Source organism: Sapajus apella, unplaced genomic scaffold (genome assembly GCF_009761245.1).
Source record: "Sapajus apella isolate SASKATOON/1434 unplaced genomic scaffold, GSC_monkey_1.0 scaffold19, whole genome shotgun sequence".
Classification (NCBI taxonomy): Eukaryota; Metazoa; Chordata; class Mammalia; order Primates; family Cebidae; genus Sapajus; species Sapajus apella.
The window spans coordinates 9,526,770-9,549,022 of NW_022436959.1; the positions used below are offsets into that span (position 1 = coordinate 9,526,770).

The 22,253-nt window shown below is 34.7% G+C and overlaps 1 protein-coding gene across 7 annotated transcripts in view; it reads right to left on the reverse strand.

Moving 5' to 3' along the window:
- The window catches only part of TAX1BP1 (Tax1 binding protein 1), an 86,235-nt gene that overhangs the window by 56,262 nt on the left and 7,720 nt on the right, over nucleotides 1-22,253 (reverse strand). For all 7 annotated transcript variants that reach the window (XM_032286675.1, XM_032286680.1, XM_032286678.1 and 4 more), the window contains exons 3-5: nucleotides 13,566-13,668; nucleotides 6,126-6,313; nucleotides 2,287-2,445 (exon numbers count right to left, since the gene is read on the reverse strand). In XM_032286675.1, the coding sequence (XP_032142566.1) occupies nucleotides 2,287-2,445; nucleotides 6,126-6,313; nucleotides 13,566-13,668 (450 nt within the window). The remainder of the gene's footprint in view (nucleotides 1-2,286; nucleotides 2,446-6,125; nucleotides 6,314-13,565; nucleotides 13,669-22,253) is intronic.

Below are 22,253 nucleotides of genomic sequence, written 5' to 3' on the forward strand. Positions count from 1 at the left end.
GGAATTATCTCCTGGCAAACATGTTTTATCCCCAAAATAAACAGTTGTCACCACATATGTTCTGTAACTAAAGAGGGTTTTTTGGGTTACATTTTACATGTATTACACTTTTAGAATATGAGAGAAATGCTATGAAATTCTACTGCTGGATGATATTTTATATTTTAGTCCTTCCTTGATGACTCTCTGGTTTATATTATGAAAAATAGTAAATAATAGCAGCTACTTACATTTAGGGAGAACCTCCTATGCATCAAGTGCCATTCTAGATCCTTTTATCAACATCTTCTATAATCTTAAGTATCATTTAAAAAATCACTTTCAAGTGCTTCCCAGAGAATATGCCCCAATGCAAGAATAGCAGCAGAGAAGTAGTCTCCTCCAAGATTAGTGACTGTCATCAAGATTTAAGAGTTGCCATAAAAGCTTCTGCTGAAGACCTCTTCTGAGCACCAAGGCCACAATCTCCTACAAGTTCTGCTTTGTTAATCCCCTGACCTCAGTCTACCACTTTAGTCTTGTCTATAATGCTTAACCCCTTTATCAACTGGACAGGACAGGGAATCTGAGACTGTTTAAATCTCAGCTACTATTCAAATGGACCAGAGAAATGGCCTGGAGAGTGAGTGAGTGTGAGAGAGAAAGTGTGTGTATGTGTGTGTAATTTCACACAAATGAAGGCCTATCATTCTGCCATTCCTATTCTCACAATCATCCATTCTTTTCTTCGATTTCAAAGTAATCAGAGTCAAAACTTCAAAAGCCACATTTCAGGATACTCTTGATCTCATGTGCTTAGGACATGCTGAAATGGCCCTTTTTCATGAGTCATCTATCTCACCTTGATCCCTCTGGCATGTAATACAATTAAAAAAAAAAAAAAAAAAAAAAGGATTGACATCATACTTTGGAAAATTGCCAAATCCAGGTACAAATAGACAAAAATATGTAAAGAATGAAGAAAAAGAGTAAAAACTATACAAAACAGCAGAGAATTACAACAAATGAGTTAAAAAAAAAAAATTAGCTGAATGTCCTTAATAGTCATAGAGAGTACATATCATGAGATTTTACTATATTTTAATATTTGGTATACCTGCTTTAAAGGTTCAAATGAAAAAAGCAGTTCCTTAACCAAACAGAAAATCCTACTCCTATAGTCTGCTGCAGGACACTACATCTTCCTCAAGGGTAAAACAGGATTACTTGCATATTTTTAACTAAAAAAGCTAACGATAATAACGACAGAAGACTTCACAGACATTTGTAAGAAGATTTGTAAATGTATATAGTACTTGACATTATGTGTATCCTCCAACTCAAAAGAACAATTCTCAAGCAAATAGAACAAAGCAAGAAAAATCTTTTCAGAATTTCAGACTTAATTGTATAACATCTCTGCCCAGGTATGCAATATATAACCACTCCACTGGAGCATAAAAAGAGAATCACTGCACTAATGCTTCAATTAGCAATTATCAAGCAATTGCTTGCAGCTTTGTTGGACAAAAGGGTAACAGAACAGACCCCACCCTCAGGAAACAATAGCTCAATACTGTCAATGGGCATAAATATAGCCAACTAGCCCTACTATAAGTGAAACTGTAATATATATGATCCCAGTCTGTGTAGGTTTCATCATTACGAATTGCTTTTCTTGTGAAAATACTAAATAAACAAGTTAATGACTAGATAACTGTTTTCTCATTGTTTTTGGCTTCTTACAAGTCTATTTCTATTACTAATGAAGCCACAATGTGTTCTGCTTGTATTGAACCTGTCTCTCTTTCTCCTAACTCAAGAATTGTGCCAATTTTAATTAGTTGTTTCTTAGGGTAATATAGCATTTCTCCCATTAAAAATTTCAAAATTTTGTCTAATACTACATCTTATTTCACCAAATTATGCTTTTTTGAAAAGTAATTTTAATTTATATAGCCTATTTTTCCTTTATTCAGTGTTTACCATTTCTAATTGTTTATCATTTCTAAACAAATTTATCAAGTACTCTACAATTAGATGTAAAACATCTGGAAATAGTTGTTAGGGACTACCTCATCAAGCCTGGTACCAAAAGACTAAAAGTATTTTAACCATCTTACAAACATAAAAGAAGCTGTGACAGAAGGTTAATAGGAACTGACCTGTTCTTGTATAAATGTCTATCTAAAAGGTTACTTTTTTCAATACCTGGTTTTCACTCACTTAATTGGTTCAGCTCTTTAAAAAGGTGGGTTTCAGGCAATAGACCAACAACTTCAATCAGTTACATAAGACACAACTAACCTTTTGTTCTGCTTGCAGCTGGTCACATCTTTCTTTCTCCTGGTTAAGTTCTCTTTCCATTCTACCAACTTGTTCTCGAAGTTGTGCTGTTTCTTTTTCCAGAACGGCAATTAACTTTAACAGTTCTTCCTTTTCTTTCATTGTTTTCTCAATTTTCAACTATAGAGCAAAAATATATAAAGCGAAAAACTCAAATAAATTAGTTTTTTGCTTAATCCTAAAAAAATGTTATTACAAATTTAGTTTTCCATTTCAAAAAAAAAAAAGACGACATCCACAGAAAGAACTTTTATGTTCTACCTACTTTATATCAATCAACCTTTTAGCCTTCAGTTAGCCTTCATCAATCATAATTAAACCTTCTTTTGGTGGCACAAGGAAGAAAATATTAAAAGAAAGTTATAAAATGAGTGAACTGTATTATGAAGACACCTGCTAACCATTTTTCAGAAAAGAACTAAAAGTAAGGCATATTAATTTTCCTAAGTGTTAATTATGGGGCTTTCTTATCCACAGTAATGATACTCCAAAAGGAAAAGTTGTACCTCTTCTTGAATGCAGACCTACAGGAAATCTTTGAATCTATTACAAACTTACTATATGTTATATAAGGCTTTCCTCTATGGAGTAACTATTAAATGTGTTGATTCTTTAAGACATCAAGAAATTTATAGTTTCTGTATACTAAATGGTCTCCACTTGGCTTAATTAAAACACTCTTCAAAGTAAAAATACAAATTTTAGGACAAACATGCAGAATGTAACAATATAATTAATATAATTGATTCTTACAAGAACAGCTAATAGCTCAGAAAAATCTAAACTTCACTATTCTAAAAGATTGCTAAATTAATGGTCATAAGATAGTAGTAAAACAAAATTAGTATTTCTCTTACAGCAAGGTCTTTGATTCTAACCAGGGAAGAATGAAAACTCAGAGGGAAGGCTTAACAAAGATGGCATTATACATTTAACTGGTAAAATGTTTTTCCTCCATACAGTACAAATTGGTTTTCCAGAGTCATGGGATTATGAAATCCAACGGATCAAATTCTAAAATGGCTCTTATCAAAGTTGAATAGCTGCAAACTTTCTAAATGACTCTTCTATGTATTCCAACAAATCAAATCAAAATGCCAGGAGTAAATAATCTCAAAAAGGGTAAAGTTTATTTATTCAATCATTGAATTTCTTTTATATCTTATCTATTTTTTAAAAATGATTTGAGGTAGACTGCAACAAATGGCATTCAATAAAATCAACAGAAAATTAGAACCGGGCAAGTCTATTACCCATAAAAGTTAATATCATTATTAGTTTAGCATTAAATCTCTCTTAAAACTATCTGGCAGCTTAGAAATATGTATCTTGACTTAGCGCAACACAGACTTTATAAAAGAGCCGTCTTTTCCAGTGATTTATTTAATTTACATATACTTTCTGAAGAGCTCACTAAAGCTTAAGTAGACATTTTTAGAAGAATTCAAATTAGATAAGAATGTGTATGTCTCATTTCTGCCCTCAATTTTGGATTTTGAAATATGTTAAGCATATAAAATAGTTAAAATTTGACAATGATCACCCAAACATCCATCACCTAAATTCACTAATTATTAGTATCTTCCCATGCTTATTTTATCTCTCTTTATATACTTAAGCTTATGTATCTTTTTTTTTCTAAACCATTTAAAATGAAATTGCAGACACTTCACTCCTAAATATTTCAGAGCAAGCATCACTTAATGAGGACAGTCAGCTTTAAACCACCACTATTATTATAGCTAAGAATATTAAGAATAATTTTTTAATCATCCAATAGGCCATACTCAAATATCCCCCACTTATCCCCCTAATTTTTTTTTTTTATCTAGAATACAATCAAGGTCCACACAGTGTAAAATTATGTCACACTAATCACTTTTAATGTCAACAGGGCCCTGGATTATGTCTCACATTTGCACTAATTGGACTTTAACGGATATGGGAATTTAAAATACTCATCAAAATATTGGTTAAAAATATTTAATCTTAGAAATAATTATTTAAGTAAAAATTACTAAATATTTACTTAAGAAACAACAGTTTACATTTTCTTTATATAAAGTACCCTTTGCAGAGTAGGAAGGAGTGAAACAGAATGTGATATGTCTCAATCTACTTGGAGAAAAAGTACAAGATAGATGTGAATGTCAAAATGTTCATCATTTTTCTGTTGGAGGCCCTCAAATGAGGGTGGTCGAACAAGTATTCAAAAAGCTGCAATATAAATGCTAACTGCATTCTTAAGATCTGGGCTTGTTTCAGCATCTTTGACTGGCATTCAAATACAAGGCTAAAAACCTTGATCATCAGGCAGTTGCACCACAAAATGTTTTAGTCACCCTATAAAAGTTACATTTCTTTAAGATAAGAGAGGAATTTCTGGAAAGGGGAAACAAAGATATAAAATAAATTCACAATAAAAAATGATTGGTTCCTCCTAACCTAGTTTGACTGTGTAATAAAAGTATTCTATCTGTAGCCTCTTGTCTTTTTGCTCCAATCTCAGTAAAATCAAAGGTATTAAATATTTACATGTTAAAACAAAATCCATCCAACTATTAAAAAAAGCAACAGCTGCAAAAGAAGAAATATGAATATATTAGCCAAAAATGTATACTGAACCAATTTGATAAGCTATTTTTCTTATTATCATAATAGAGGGCACTACATACAATTAATCACAGTATCTCAAATATAAAAATCTAGTTCTTTAGGTATAGGATAAAGATATTGAAAAATGTGATCTTCAAATGAGAAAAGAATGTCACTCTATCTCCATCAATGACTACTAAAAATTAATACATAAGGCATTATTAGACCATCTACATAGTAAATTTATATTAGAGCCATTATCATGACTCCACAATACTCTATTTGCAAAAATAGTAAATAGTTTTTTAAATTTTCTTTTTAAATTATGGTTAATCTAGGCTTATTCATTTGATCAGAAATACAACAGGATTCACTCTAAAAAATGCTCAATCTGGGCCGAGCGCGGTGGCTCAAGCCTGTAATCCCAGCACTTTGGGAGGCCGAGGCGGGATCACAAGGTCAAGAGATCGAGACCATCCTGGTCAACATGGTGAAACCCCGTCTCTACTAAAACTACAAAAAATTAGCTGGGCATGGTGGCACGTGTCTGTAGTCCCAGCTACTCAGGAGGCTGAGGCAGGAGAATTGCCTGAACCCAGGAGGCAGAGGTTGCGGTGAGCCGAGATCGCGCCATTGCACTCCAGCCTGGGTAACAAGAGTAAAACTCCGTCTCAAAAAAAAAAAAAAAAAAAAAAAAATTTCAATCTAAATTAGAGACTGGGAAGCTTCCCAGACTCACTACCATACTTGAGAAAGAGAATGTTTCATGGTAGTGAAACAAAGTTCAATCCAATTACAGTTAGATTTACTGATTTACACCATTATCCCAAGCAGCTTCATCCGCAAATGTATAACACTCTACAATGAACCGATTATGCCACCACACAAGGTTAGGCAAGAGAACATAAGGAAAGCTTTAGACCTAAACCTAAACTCTCTCAATCAGTACTTACTGCACTATCTGCTATGCACAAAATAAGGACAGGACCTGGGGACAGTCCCTGCCACAGTGGAATCAACAGCATAATTGTGACCAAAAGATGGTTTATTATTTCAAAAAAGACATTCTAAAAGTGTTATTTAGTTAAAAAGTGTTTGATTTTTGTGGCAAGTCTCATATAACCTTAAAATTCTTAAAATGCCAACCAACATGATCTTTGTTCTTAAAATTATCAATGAATCACTATCTCACTGTGAACACCAACCTCAAGAAGGCCTGCTTTCGTGGTCACCACCAACATGTCAGAATTTCCTTCATCTTCCATAGTAAGCAGCTCTTCAACTGGAGAAGCAGCTCGAAACTGGAAAGGGGTACTTGCTCCACGAATCTCACCCTTATGGGTAACGTAACAGAATTGATAAAATTCTCCATCATCATTTGGAAGGTAATATCCTAAGAGGGAATTAGCAAACAAAATTATTAAACTTCGTATTATAAAATTCATATTATTTCAATTTAACAATACTTGGCATGTCTCATTCCACACACTGTTCTGGGCACGTATCTGGGATATGTCCTTCCTCCTTTTGCAAATTATCAAAACTAGGCTCTTCTGTCTTCAATATTAAAATCTTTCTTCTCTTAGATCTAAGCTTATATTCCCAGAATGTCCTTTCCCTTTTTATCTTCACTAGGGCAAAACCCACTCATTGGGAGGCAGTATATACTTTACAATGGGAAAGAGGCTGGAGGAGGAGCAAGGGAAGAAGCAATATGGGAGTGGAGGTGGGAATATGTCATTTAAAGAAATCTTCCCACCAATTTGACATTCATTTACATGTAAATGAGAGATATTAACTAAAGGAATATGCTGCACATGAAACTATACAAAGCCAGAAAAGATGATGAGGTCCACTAGTGCAGTACGGTAAAAGTAAGCTTTAGGACCCAGTGTGGCGGCTCACGCCTGTAATCCCAGCACTTTGAGAGGCCAAAGTGGGTAGATCGCTTGAGCCCAAGAAGAAGAGAGCAGCCTGGCCAACATGGTGAAACTCTGTCACTACAAAAAAAATACAAAAATTTGCCAGATATGGTGGCATGTGCCTATAGTTCAGTTACTAGGGAGGCTGAAGTGCAAGGACAGCTAGAGCCCAGGAGGTTGAGACTGCAACGAGCCATGATGGTGCCGCTGCACTCAAGCCTGGGTAACAAAAATAAGACCTAAGCCATAGGCTCTTAATCTCTTTTAAAAAAAAAAAAAAAAAAAAGAGGCCCTCTGTCTCAGAGACCCAAAATATTAACAAATAGATAATGTACTTTTAGTATCCAGAATAATGTGATCAATATTTATCTCCTTCTTTTTTCAATTTGTTATCCTGTTTTAAATTTTGCTGAGTTATCATAACTTAAAATTAATCTTTGACTCCCCTCCAAAGTTCACACAGTACTTTTTACATTAAAAAATAAATATTTCCTATCGCTTCTCAGCCTTTTTGGCTAAGATCAAGTGTAAAGGCTACATACCTCCACAGTAAGCCTAACATTACTAGTTGCTATTTACATGCCTTACATCAGACCTCAAAAACACCAAAGGCAGATATAGATACTGCACACGCATACATACACACATCGAGGGCACACATATTAACGTATTTCTGTGTATACATATTAAAAAATTCTGAATTGCCCACAATGACTTGTAAAAAGGAGGCATTCAATAATTGTGAAATGAATACACAAAAATGAATATATTTATCTTATTAAATCTATCCTAAAAGCTATAATCACTATACCTGCTGTTCTTTCATGTCTTGAAATTTTATGCCTCAATTACTATACCTACTTCACCTGATATCACTCTTAAAAAACAGCTGGCTTTTCTCCTTAAGGAACAGAGGAGAGGGCAGACAATATATGAGAAATTCTTGTGGTACTTCAGAGCAAAGTAGCTTTGCCTTCAGTCCACAAAAGGAATTAGGAGAGGGGTGGAGCATGTAAAAAAATATATAAGCCCACTAGAAAAGCTCCAATGGCCAAAGCTGAAACAATTTAAGTAACAAAACAACTACGGTATTGGCCGGGCAAAGTGGCTCATGCCTGTAATCCCAGCACTTAGGGAGGCCGAGGTGGCCGGACCACCTGAGGTTAGGAGTTTAAGACCAGTCTGACCAACATGGAGAAACCCCATCTCTACTAAAAAATACAAAATTAGCCAAGCATGGTGACGCATGCCTGTAATCTCAGCTACTCAGGAGGCTGAGGCAGGAGAATCGCTTGAACCCGGGCGGCAGAGGTTGTGGTGAGCCAAGATCTTGCCACTGTACTCCAGCCTGAACAAGAGCAAAATTCCATCTCAAACAAAAAAAAACAAAACAAAACAAAACAACAAAAAAAAGTATTAAGACTTTATCTCACAGAAGAAATTAATGATTCCATGGAGACAAGGACAATTCCTTCTAACATAATGACCAACTAATAAATATACAAGTAATGAATATCATTAATTAGATAAACATCGAAATAATCGTCATAGGCAAGATACACGGAGGGATGCTAAAACTAGTGGCTGAAAATATGGAGGAAACAAGATATTTCCACAGTCTCAAAGTAGCTCCCTCATAATATTCATTAATTACAAAGGAAAAAATAAGCTTTATTTACAGTGGAGAAACCCAGATGGCACAATCTTAAATGAGCAATGAAGATTATTATCACCAGTAACAAGATATATGGACATCATGCACTATCTGATAAAATGTACTGAGAAAGGTAAAGTATTATTTCTACGGGATTCTTCCCAAAAATGCATAACTTCAATCTAACCAAGAGAAAACATCAAGCAAAACCAAGATGAGAGACAAGCTACCAAAACAAACAAAAACAACACAAAATGCTAACAGTACTCTACAAGAAAGTAAAGGTTATGAAAGAAAAGGAGAAACCAAGGAGACGTCTTTACATGTAAAATTACTTCAAAATACAAAGTTTAAATAAACAAATATAGACATCTATCTGGCAATATATATTTTTAAAGTTTTTAAAAATCCACTCTCCTAATATCTACTAAAAACTAATTCATACCAACTTTCCAAATGGCCACTAGGCTTATTTAAAAGCTTAAATAGAAAACAAAAATATACCATAACTAATTAGCTCTGGCATCAAGTCATTAGAAACTCTACAAACTAGATATTCAAGGTCTGATTTTTTTAAAGAACAAAAACTTCGCTAAAATAAACTGCTAAAAAATATGGTTCAAAATCATTTGAGATAGATGTAATTATTCACAGCTACAATTTAAAGCTGCCTCGAAAAAATGTTGTCAGACTGATAATGAAAATAAAAACGGACAAAGTAAAAACTGAATTTTTGAGTCAACTTTTACAGACTATGCCTTCAGTATTCAACAAGATTAAAATAAATAAACAAGGGTTCATTTAGGAAGACAATCACATTTAGGTATTGTTAGATCTTTCAGGTTTTGCATTTCAGGATCCTTATGACACATAAAGTAAGCAAAGTGATTTGCATTATGCTTGAAAGCACTTCTGTAACTAATATTTGAGGACGAAACGGTCCCTGACTTCCTTATACAGCAAACAAAAATGTTCTAGGCAGGCAGAAGCTTTTATTTCTGGATTTCAAAATTCAAAATAAAAATTGCTGAATTTTCAGAAACTTGTAAAAAGTACTGAATTAATGCCTAGTGCCCATAAATTTTTGAGACAGAGTCTCGCTCTTTCACCCCGGCTGGAAAGCAGTGGTACAATCTCAGTTCACCGCAACCTAAGCCTCCTAGGCTCTTGTGATCTTCCTCCCCACCTCAGCCTTCCGAGCAGCTGGGACTATAGGTGCACACAATCATGCCTGGCTAATTTTGGGGGTATTTTTTGTAGAGATGAGGTTTTGCCAACTTGCCCAGGCTGGTCTCAAACTCCTGGGCTCACGCAGTCCATCCTCCCTGGCCTCACAAAATGCTAACATTAAAAGTGTGAGCCATCACGCCTGGCCCGAAAATGTTTTTAAAGTATTAATAGAAATAAACTGGATGCTTTTCTCTCTTTTTTAATCACTTTTAACCTTTTTGCCAAGTCCCTAATAAACAAATGCAATAGTCACTATAACAAATTAAATAACATTAAATAACCTTTTTTTTTTTTTTTTTTTTTTTAAACAGATGGAGGCTCACTACGTAGCCCACACTGGTCTCTAACTCCTGGTCACAATCCATCCATCCGCCTCAACCTCCCAAAGAGCTCATCACACCTAGCAGTTAACTTATTTTTTAAGAGGAAATCAATCACAATAAAAATGATTAAAAATAAACCAGCTTTTAAGAAAGAAGTTTTAAATGTAACAAAACCAATCCCAATATACACTTAAATTTAATTATCTAAAAAAGGCTACTAAAAGAGAAACTACATATGTAATTTGTAACATTTCCTAATCCAAAGAACATCTATGAGGACCTAAATCATTGCCCATATTACACTACAAGTTTTATCCTCTGTCCTCTGCATATTGGTTTCCCGGCACAGGAAAGCCACTTAGATAAAATTATATCAATTAGTGTTAACAGTATTTGCTGAAAACTGTCTGCCATGCCAGTGGTTCCCTAACTTCTACATAACAGAACCACCTGTTGATCTTTTAAAAATTCTAAAACCCAGGCCTTACCACAGACCAATTAAATCACAACACCTGCAAGTGGAACATAAATTTCTGCACATCTTAAAGCACTCAGGTGATTCCAAAGTACAGTGAAGTTTGGAAATCATTATACCAAAGCTATATGCATAGGCTCCATGTTACGCTGTCCTTAAAGCGGGCTGATGCTCTCTCTTAGCAACTATAACAAAAATTGACTTAAACTCAAAGGGGAGATCACTGTAAAAATTTTTCTAAAATCAGTAATACTAGAATGTCTATTCCAAATTCAAACTATTTTTTAGTTCCTTTCTGAAGTAAGCATTTGCATGCTAACAAAGTATTTTCACAAAATAAATATTTTAATATAGTTTGGTTTTTTAGAGGTTTTCTTTTAGTTTGTTAAAAACAAATTTATTTATTTATTTATTTATTTTTGACACAGAGTCTTGCTCTCTCACCCAGGCTGGAGTGAAATGGAGCAGTCTAGGCTCAATGCAACCTCCATCTCCCAGGTTCAAGTGATTCTCCTGCCTCAGCCTCCTGAGTTGCTGGGACTACAGTCACATACCACCACACCTGGCTAATTTTTGTTTTTTAGCAGAGACAGGATTTCACCACGTGGGCCAGGCTGGCCTCAAACCCCTGACCTCGTGATCCGCCCGCCTTAGCCTCCCAAACTGCTGGGATTACAGGTGTGAGCCACCACGTCCAGCCTAATTTTTAACAGGCTAAAGTTAGTAAGCTAGATCAGATAAGGGAGAAATGATTTGGGGTTTCATTTCAAAGATCTAGGGCCAGCCATGGTGGCTGACACCTGTCATCTCAGCACTTTGGGAGGCCGAGGCAGGTGGATCACCTGAGGTCAGGAGCTTGAGACAAGCCTGGCCAACATGGTGAAACCCCGTCTCTATTAAAAATACAAAAACTAGCCAAACCTGTAGTTCCAGCTACTCAGGAGGCTGAGGCACAAGAATCACTTGAACCCAGAAGGCAGAGGTTGCAATGAGCTGAGATCACACTATTGTACTCCAGCCTGGTTGAGAAAGTATGGCTTCATCTCAAAAAAAAAAAAAAAAAAAAGATTTACAAGATTTTTAAATTGCATTAAAATGTGTGAAAATATATGAGACAATAAACTTTAAATCACTCGTCTCATAATCCCAAGCACATTTTTTTAAAGTGATGATTCATACAATGTAAACTTCTTTCTGCTAACATAAGAACATTCTTAATAGAGTCCATTGCTTAAAGATATGAGGAATCCAGAGGAAAAAGTCTTAACTATTAATAGCTAGCCCCAGGGGAGAGCAATAAAGTCCTACAATTTTTTTTAACATAAAGGCAAATAAAGTTCTCAGTAGTGAAGAGGTTTTAGGGGGTGTTCAACCTGGGGTCAAAGGATAAAGAAAATTCAGGTCATCCATCAACTTCAATGGAGAAAAGCATCATATTTTTATTTTTACTAACAACTAAAATTATAGCAGGTACTTTGATTATTATCCATATTTGTGATTTTTGTCACTAAGAGGTATTACTTATATGTTAATACCACATTACAACTGTTACAGGTGTCTCAATGTTATCTTACCTGGAAATTATGGCAGTGATTAAATCTGCCAATAAAATACATCTTGTTAACATACAGATTTCGAAGCATATATATTAATATATCAAAAATGTGTTACTGTAATATTTTAATTATTTCAATATAATTTTTCTTTGCAATTTTATGTCTCATTTTATAGACGTTAAAATATTATTGAGGCAGAGTCCATAAATTTCACCAGACCAAAAGGAATCTATGACATATACAGGAGTAAGAATTTGCTTTAATACAACCCTAAAGTCAGTAAAATTATGATATAAAATTACTCTGCAGCAAATTATTTGACAGATCTCTGAATACGTGGGTTTTTTTTTTCAAGTTTTTAAGTTGTGGTAAAAAAAAAAAAAAAACACATAAAATTTACTCTCTCAGGCATTTTAAAGTATATATTTCAATGTTATTAAGCACATTCATGTTGTTGTGCAACCATCACCACCATTATCTCCAAAATTAAACAATAACTCCCCATTACTCCCTTGAGGGAACCTGAATGCCCTGGGGACCACCATTCTACTTTGTGTCTATCAGTTTCCCTACTCTAAGTACCTCATATAGTGGAATTATACAGAATTTTTCTTTTTGTGATTGGCTTATTTATCCTAACAAACTCAAGGTTCAACCATGTCACAGCATATGTCAGAACTGCCTGAATAAGAGGCTTTTTAAAATTTTGTATATAATATCAAGCTAAGACAAAAAATTTTTTTTCTTTTTGTGATGGAGTCTTGCTCTGTCTCCCAGGCTGGAGTGCAGTGGCATGATCTCGGCTTACTGCAATCTCCACCTACCGTGTTCAAGCGATTCTCCTGCCTCAGCCACCCCAGTAGCTGGGATTACAGGCACCTGCCACCACACCCGGCTAATTTTTGTATTTTTAGTAGAGACAAGGTTTCACCATATTGGCCAGGCTGGTCTTGAACTCCTGACCTTGTGATCCACCTGCCTCAGCCTCCCAAAGTGCTGAGATTACAGGTGTGAGCCACCACGCCTGGCCAAAAGTGAATTTTACATTACTTTATATCCATTTTATAATAAAAGAACTTATACATGACAGAATTCCTATAACTCTAAGTTCTGTTTATCATGTTTGTGGGTTTCATGTGGACTATTTTCCTCACATCTTTTTTGTTACATTATTCTAATATCTGTTATTACTCTTTTATTGTTTTCTCACTTGAAAAAAAAAATCACCAAAAATAAAGATCTAAAAAGAAACTCACTTTTCAGTAAAAGTTAAGAAAACAGCCAGTAACTTTTAAATGTCTACATAAAATATCATGTGGCCTACCACAGATAGATACATTCTTAGGGCTTTTGCTAAATAAAGATATGAATTAATTCAACTTTGGTACCCTGGACATACCTAAACAAATCATCACAACAGAGTACAACATCTTTAATGGCAAAAGGCACCTAGTTTCACTGAGTTCTGCAGCTTCCAGTCCTTACCCTGGAACGCTAGTACACAATTGACTGTTGATCCTTCTACATAATGTTCAGGCATAGGGGACCACAAAAACGTGTAATAATCGCGAGCAGTACTCCATCCAACCTAAAAGAAAATAACAAAAATGGTGGGTTTATAAGCAAACAGTTTAATATTAGGCTCATACAGCATATTGTTTTTTATTGTATTTTATAGTTAAAAATACATTTAAAATGCTTACAAATCATGAGTATTTTAACAAGCATGTCAAATTATGATTTTTTAAACTACAGCCTAATACTACAATAATCTACATAAATTAAATACTAGAATTTCTACTGTATTAAAATGCAATTTGCTATCCAATTTCTCAAGGATAATCTAACTATCCATATGATCAAATATGAAAACTTCTGTTTTGATTAAAATTTCACTAAACATAGAGAGTTTTTAAACATTTTTTTTATTGACCACGGAGTATTATTTTCAAAGGTGGCAGCCATCCATATACTGAATGTCTAATAGATCCAACAACTGAAGGCGTTACAGACTAAAGAAAATTAATAGTTAAAACATTATACATTACAAATTCACCTCTGAAGAGTTTTCATTCAGATATCTCAAAATTTAAAAAAACTTAATTTATACCTCCAATTTGATTGTTTTATTTGTTTTACCTAGATATCTGCCTCCCCTAAATCCAGTAAATTCACTAATCTTCATCCTTGACAAGTCTTGCCTGCAGCCAATGGCAAATTTTGTAAAAAGACCTTTGGCACCAAGATGTTAATATATGCACAAATAGACCACCTAATGCTAATGCTAACATATTTTCTACTTACAACATGAATATATACATATCTCAATCTGTATTTTCCAGATGGACTGTGCCATGCTAAATACTGAAAACTGGAGATGTTTAAAACAGGTGCTAGATACCATTTGCTAGTAAAATTACAAAAACGTACACATCAGTCACAAAGTTAGATCATACATGTTCTATGATTCTGATTGGCCTGAGATTATAGGCAACAGAATATTGAAGCTGGAAGAACCTTAGTCACCTTTAGCCTCTAAAGGAATGATTGAAACTACAGGTTACAACCCAGTAGGAACTGGTAAAGAGAATTTAGTGGCTCATGACAGGAATTTATTTTGTAATTATATAGAAAAGGAAGTATTGGAGTACATTAAGGGTAAGTGTTTCGCAACATTTTGTTTCTGGTGTGTTTGCCTGCTGGGACAAATTTTACAATTTATTTTGTTTCTGTGTCAAGGTTAAAAAAAAACATTTGACACTATTTATCTTTTTACAGGTATGAAGCTTGAGGAATCAGTGAACAAGTCATTTACCTCACCTGTTTGAGCCTGTTTTTTCTTTCCCAGTTGTTGGAAGAATTAGATGATGAACCTAAAAGGAGCACTTGAAGTGCCTAATCCATGGCAAACACTCCATGAATAGTAATTATAGGTGTAGTATTTTGTAATACTTAAGAGCATAGGGTGTTAAGTCAGAATGCCAGAAAAGATCATTTGCTAGCTGTATAGTTTTAGACAAGTTATTCATTTCTATCTTCCCCTCTGATAACAAAAAGAGTCTCAAAAGGTTGTGTCTGTATTAAATGAGATCATCCCTGAAGACTATATAGCACAGTGCCTATCACATAAGTGCTTGTTAGCAGCCTGAGAACTGAGCTTACCAACAAGTTGGGGGCAAGATATAATCCTGAGTAAAAAGTCAGAAATACAGAACTACGTTTCAAACTGCTTTTAAGTAAGGAAAACCAAACAACAGTTCTTAAGTCACTCAGAGAGGGGGCATGTTGGGCATACATAAAAAATAAATGTTGAAGGATAGACAACCTGGAAAGAAACAGAGATAGGCTCCTTTGGGATGTAACTGTCATGTACCCAAGCTCCCACATGAAACTATGTTACAGTGAACAATACTGGAAGAAACACAAAAGATGAATATCAGGAAGTTATGTAGGAGTCTACTGCAAGAATAATAAATCTAATTAGAAGAGTCAATACGCCATAATGTGTCCAAACCAATGGTTGATTCTCTGTTTTATTTCCTGGTCACCTGGCTACAACTTTCTTCTTAATGCTACAGGTCACATTGAAATGCAAGGAATCTTGTCTTTTAGTCCACCATTACAAAGTGTAAAGAAAATTATTATACTTAGAGTTGGTAACAGCAATTTTCAAACACTGAAAAATGGCAGGGAGAACATGGCAACACTTCGAACAATGGGATAAAATAACCAGTTATCTAAAACTGCCAAAACATATTGCTTCTAGGAGCTATACCTGAAACTAGTTAACCAGTTAATTGTAGTCACAGAAAGCATTAAAGGCTATATGTACGTTAAGAAAGAAACTGCAGCAATGAATATGTCACATACTTTAGTTTGAAGAATTACAACAGCAATGGGCATCATTCTTCTGTTACTACTGCAACAGCAAAATAAATCACAAAATGGAATATAACAAGGTTGACAGAAGGGAGAAAGCCACAATGTGTTCCTTTGAAATAGGATTAACATTTCAGAAAAACATGTTGGATAAGTTTTTATCATAAATTCTGAGAAAGAACATACAGAAGACCAGAATGACATCAAAGTTATCTAGAAAAAATAAAGACAATAATAAATCCTACAGAAACATTGAGAAAAAGAAACATTAGGGTGGAAAGCATACAAGAGAAACCACTTGGAAAGAAAGAGAAGGGACTAATTTTGGAGATGAATAAAGGGAGACAAACACAGGCCTTGGAGTAGGAAAGGCACTGAAAATAAATTAGCTGATTACATATGGATACACCAGTATTTCCAAGAAATATAATTAAGTGAGGAAAAGAAGCCCTCAAAAAAGTATAAAATGAGCCTACAAATTTTTCTAATCTGGAAACATATAACAACAGACATCACTGGAGAAGGTAGGAGTACAATAAAATAGGAGCATTCATTTTCCTTCTTTTGGACACAATGTAGTTTCTAAAAATGTTACCAGAGGAGTTCCTTACTTTAGGGAAAAAAAGACTATGAAAATGCCTAGATATACACAGGGAGTATGCAACACTATTCAAGATAGAAATATCATAAACAGCATGAATTCCTCGATGAGATAAAATGGTCTAGAATTGTAAGTGATTAAGTGAAAAAAATTAAGGCATTAAAAAAGCCATGAGATATGCCAGCAACATTCAAAATACATATATTAGAATACATTAGAAAAAAGACTGAAAGTCTCCTTCCGTTAATAAAACAAGACTGGAAGGAAATACTTAAAACATGAACAGTGCTAACCATTGATATTAGATAGGGATATATTTTGGTAGCAGGACTGTAGGTCATTTTATTTTTTTCAAGCTTTCTACAATTATTTTTACAACCAGAGGACATTTTATTTTTTTCAAGCTTTCTATGATTATTTTTACAATCAGAGGACATTTTTTTTAAACAGAAAATGAGTGGAATGAGACTGGACTGAAGGGGGGACCAAGGCAGGAAAACAGGAGGAAAAAAAAAAATTTTGAAAAGGAAAGCAAAAACAAGCAACAAAGAAACAAAAGCTTCACAACAAAATATTCAAGCATAAAATCATTGTTTAGATCCACTTTCCAATCAGGCAACTTAGTTTTTGATGTGTTTGGCAGCAGAATGTAGTGGAAACAGTACCTTACAGGGAGGCTGTGTTTGCTTAGTCCAGGATATGTCATTAATTAGCAATGTGACTTTGAACACATCATATAACCACTTTGCACTTCCAATTTCCTCAACTAGAACACTGTCTCGGAGACGTGAGAACTCTAAAACTGTAAAGTTTAAAAAAAAAAAAAAAAAAAAAAAAAAAAAAACCTCATGGACCTTATAGTGCAACCACAGTAGTTACCCTTTATCCAAGGTTCCACTTTTTGTGGTTTTTAGCTACCTGAAGTCAACCAAGACCCCCAAAATAAATGAGTATAGTATACTAAGTATGGGAATAAGTAGAGTGAGAGAAACCACATTCAGGTAACTTTTACTCTGGCTGTTTGGCTAAGTGAGAGATGTGATTATTCAAAATTGACAACAAAGTTGCTAATGTGCAGGCCAAGTATGGAGTACTATAACAATTCTATTATTATAATGGTTCTATTTTTAGTTATTGTTGTTAACTCTTATTGTGCCTGATTTATAAATTAAACTTTACCACAGGTATGACTGTATCAGAAAAGTATAGTGTAAATAGAGTTCGGTACTACCTGCAATTTCAGGTATCCACTGGGGGTCTTTAATTGTACGGTAATTTAATTTATACTAAGCATAAATCTAAACATAAACCAATTCCTCATGCTTATGTGCTTATACAGCTAAGACCAAATCAAATTCATAAACACAAACAACAATAAAACCCAAATATAACATAGCATATAAATTTTACTGCAATTAATGTTGGTTTGATAATAAATATATGGCATCAGTTTTATTTTTTTTGAGATGGAGTCTCACTCTGTCCCCCGGCTGGAGTGCAGCAGTATGATCTCAGCTCATTGCAAGCGATTGGGTGGTTCAAGCAATTGTTATGTCTCAGCCTCCTTAGTAGCTGGGACTACAGAAGCATTCACCACCATGCCCAGCCAAGTTTTGTATTTTTAGTAGAGATGGGGTTTTGCCGTGTTGGCCAGGCTGGTCTCAAACTCCTGACCTCAAGTGATCCGCCAGCTTAAGCCTCCCAAAGTGCTGAGATTACAGGCATGAGTCACTGTACCTGGCCTGCATCAGGTGCAGTTCTAAATATTTTCCTGGAATTTTACTTCAATTCTGTCAGTAAAGTAAATTCATGCTGAATTTAGCAGCAACTCTCTTGTTAATTTTGAATAATCAGATCTCTCACTTAACCAAAGAGCCAGAGGATAATTACTGAATGCCAGTTTACCTAAGGTTCAAATCTCAGCTCCAAAGTGTACTGGATAACTTTGAACAAGTCACTTTATTGTCTGGAACTCAGTTCCCTCATCTGTAAAACAGGGAGTATAATACTCAGATGAGAGATGAATGTATAAAATAATGAGTATAGGTTATATGTTTATTTTTGTTATAATTAAAACTAATCAATACTGCAGGGGGAGTAAAAAAAACTAAAAGGAACAAAAACCTCCAACCTGGTCTATATCCCTTGTTTGGCTTCACTCATTTCCCTACCCAACCTGGACTTCACTATCAGTCAATCATTTTAATAATGTACTCAAAACCACAACAGTATCCTTTGTTCTCGTAACTAACTTCCCATTGCCACCCTTTTCCAACACACAATTTGAATGACATCCACTGTTGGCACTCTTCACACAATTCCAGATGCTGAATCTCTCTGGAGAAAGTCATAAAATTGCTGCTTAGTAATCTTCTGATTAACCTACTCCAATTCCCTATGACATTTCCACAGCAGCAAGGCCAATTCTCCATATTCAAGCCCTCCCCAGCTTGTAACACAGGACATTGCTCCTCCTTACTAAGATGCCATAGAACAAGTGCCAGTGCTAATTCAACTGACTATTGACATCTACCATGAATTCTGCTTATGGATTATTACACACTACTTATTTCCTTCTCCACTTTAGGCTTTCATTATCTCACATAGAAAATTAGGATGTCTGAATGTTCTCTTCACCTCCTTCCTCTCTGAATTCCAATTTATCTTAGCACTGTAAGAGTAAGCTTCACTTCTAAACTTTATTACTCCTTACTTAAAAACTATCCCTCAAATATTAAAACACTCTAAAACATGATCCAAACTAACTTTTCCCATTCATCTTCTAAAACTGGTGTCTGCAGCTGGGCATAATGGTCCATTGTAATCCCAGCACTTATGTAGGCCGAGGCGGGTAGATCACTTGCGCCCCAGGAGTTTGATACCAGCCCGAGCAACACTGCAAAACCCTGTCTCTACAAAAAATAATCATAATAAATTTTTAACTGATAGCCGTCCCAGGCAAATCGAATTCCTTAACACCTTTTCAAGCATACCACTTTCCCATCTTCATTCCTTCTCCCTTACAATTGCTACCCAGGCACTCTCTTCCTGCCTGCTTGTCAATATGGTGTCTATCAAAATCATTCTAGAGGGCACTTTGCAGTACACATTAAGTGCTTAAAAACAAGCAATGCCATAAACATGGTGATTCTACTTCCAATAACTTACCCTATTAAACAAGCAGACAAAATAAAGATAGGTAGAGATCTTTATCAAGTATTATTTAATGATAAGCATTTAGCAACAATGTGAATTCCAATAGTAAGGAACTGGTTCAATGAACAGATATACATACTATGATGCATCAGTAATATGTATGCATATATTATACACACATTATGCATGTGTATAATTATTTGTTATTTTATTACATGTAGCTTCATACCAATTCTTAACAATGGTTAACACCAGGTAAGAGTGTTAAGCAACACTAGGTAAGAGTGTTAAGCATGACTATTTTCTTCCTTGAGCTTTCCTGTATTACCTGAAATTTTAATTACATGCTTGAACTTCCTATTGAGTTTTAAAGTTTTATCCTGGCAAAAAAATATGGAAAGAGTAGTAAACACAAGATTTTTTTTTCTTTTTTGTTGAGAGAAAACTTACAGCTCTTGAAGTGCACAACGAAAGAAGTATAGGTTAGCACTACCAAAGCATAAAAGCAGCAGCAGGAATGACTAAAAATGAAGCTAGAAATTAAATCTTATACAGAAGCCCTATATGGCTCTATGTTAGTTGGTCTTGGCATTATTCTATAGATGATGAAGAACCAATGAAGAGTTTCAAACAAGAGAAAGACATGTTCAGATTTCTATTTCACAGCTTATAAAGAGCTGTTAAAAGCAAAGATAAGAAGACAAGCATGAAAGTGGGCAAAACAGGTGATCTATTGCAATAGTCTTGGTAAAAAAAAAAATATGGAAGGCATGAACTAGTGCAGTGATATTAAGGATTTAGAAATATGTAAGCAATAAAATGGTTAGAATGGATGTTTGGATTTGAAGGGAAAGTCGCAGGCTTTTGGCTTTAAAAAAATGAAAAAAGTACAAGAAATAAACAAGTAGTCTACAGGAAAAAGTTGGTAATTCATCTTCTTGAAATATAATTTTTCAAACAACCTACACATATACAAAGACTTCCCACTGCCCTTTAGAAGAAAGTCTATAAACTAACACTGAAGGTCTTCCACAGACAGAATGAAACTTACCTCCAATCTCATCTCCCACAACTTCCCTAACTGAAGCTTATACTCTAAACTGACTTACTCATTCTCATGAATATTCCTACCTCTGAGACTCTTCTTATTCAGATTCAGTATCCCTATCCAAAATGATTGAAACCAGAAGTGCTTTTGATTTATAAATTTGTCAGATTTTGGAATATTTGCATTATACCTACTGGTTAAGAATCCCAAATCCAAAATATAAAATGTTCCAATGAGCATTTCCTTTGCACATCATGTCAGCATTCAAAAAGTTTTGGATTTTAAAGCATTTCAGATTTCAAATTTTCAGATTTAGGTTGTTCACCGTGTACCATTTTCCTACTGGAAATGCCCTTCTTTTTCCTCAATCACATTTCTGTTTTCTTCCTCTCTGCACGGTTACTACAGAAAACACCAGTTCTCAATCAGTATCTTTAACTTGATACCCGTATCTCCCATAAAAATCAATACTACTGAGGCCAGGTGTGGTGGCTCACACTTTGGGAGTGGAACAGGACTGTAATCCCAGCACTTTGGGAGGCTGGGACAGGAAGATCACTTGAGCCTAGGAAGTTAAAACCATCCTAGGAAACAGAGTGAGACCCTGTCTCTACAAAAAATTAAAAAATTAGCCAGGCGTGGTGGTGTATGTATAATCCCAGCTATTTGAAAAGCTGAGGGGGAAGGATCACTTGAGCCCAGGAGGTCAGGTTGCAGTAAGCCACAATCCCACCAGTGCACTCCAGCCCGAGTGACAGAATAAGACCTCATCTCAAAAAATAAGAAATACAATTTAAAAACTACTACTGATTTCATAAAATTGTTACATTGAATATTTCCATTTTAGGATTTAACAAGCCTAAAAAGCTGACACAAAAACAGTAAATAACTATTATATTCTACTCAGAAACATCAAGAAATGAGGAATTCAAAGAAAGGAACTAAAAGTCATCAAATGCCAAAACTTTGTTTGGTCCAAATGTTATTCTGCTTTCCTATCAGGCTGGACTTTTACTTCCAGGCACTTCCAATATGCCTAATTTCTAGCAGCTATTCATTTCTTTCTTTTTTATTGTTTTGACTTTATACAGATTAGACAATCAAAATTTCAAAAAAACACAACTAAAATAAAACAAACTGATTCTGAGGAAGACTACAGAATAACACAGGAGAAAAGTGAATGCGTTTTACTGTTTGGACATTCATGGCATTATTTTGACTGCTCAGATAACACTCTTATGTTTTGGTTTTCCACTACATTCTGAAAAGTTAAAATTGCCAGAAAATGTCCTGCACAGCAAAGTGTACCACTGTAATTATCATCTTGATTTTCAAGGAAGTATTAATACAAAATCATTGGTAAAATATAAGAACTGGGACTCCTCCCATCAAGGAGTTTATTATTCAGGCACGTTAAACAGAATACTCTTCTAAAACTGTGTAATACAATCTGAACAATATTTAAGCCAATGCAGGACAATAGAAGGGA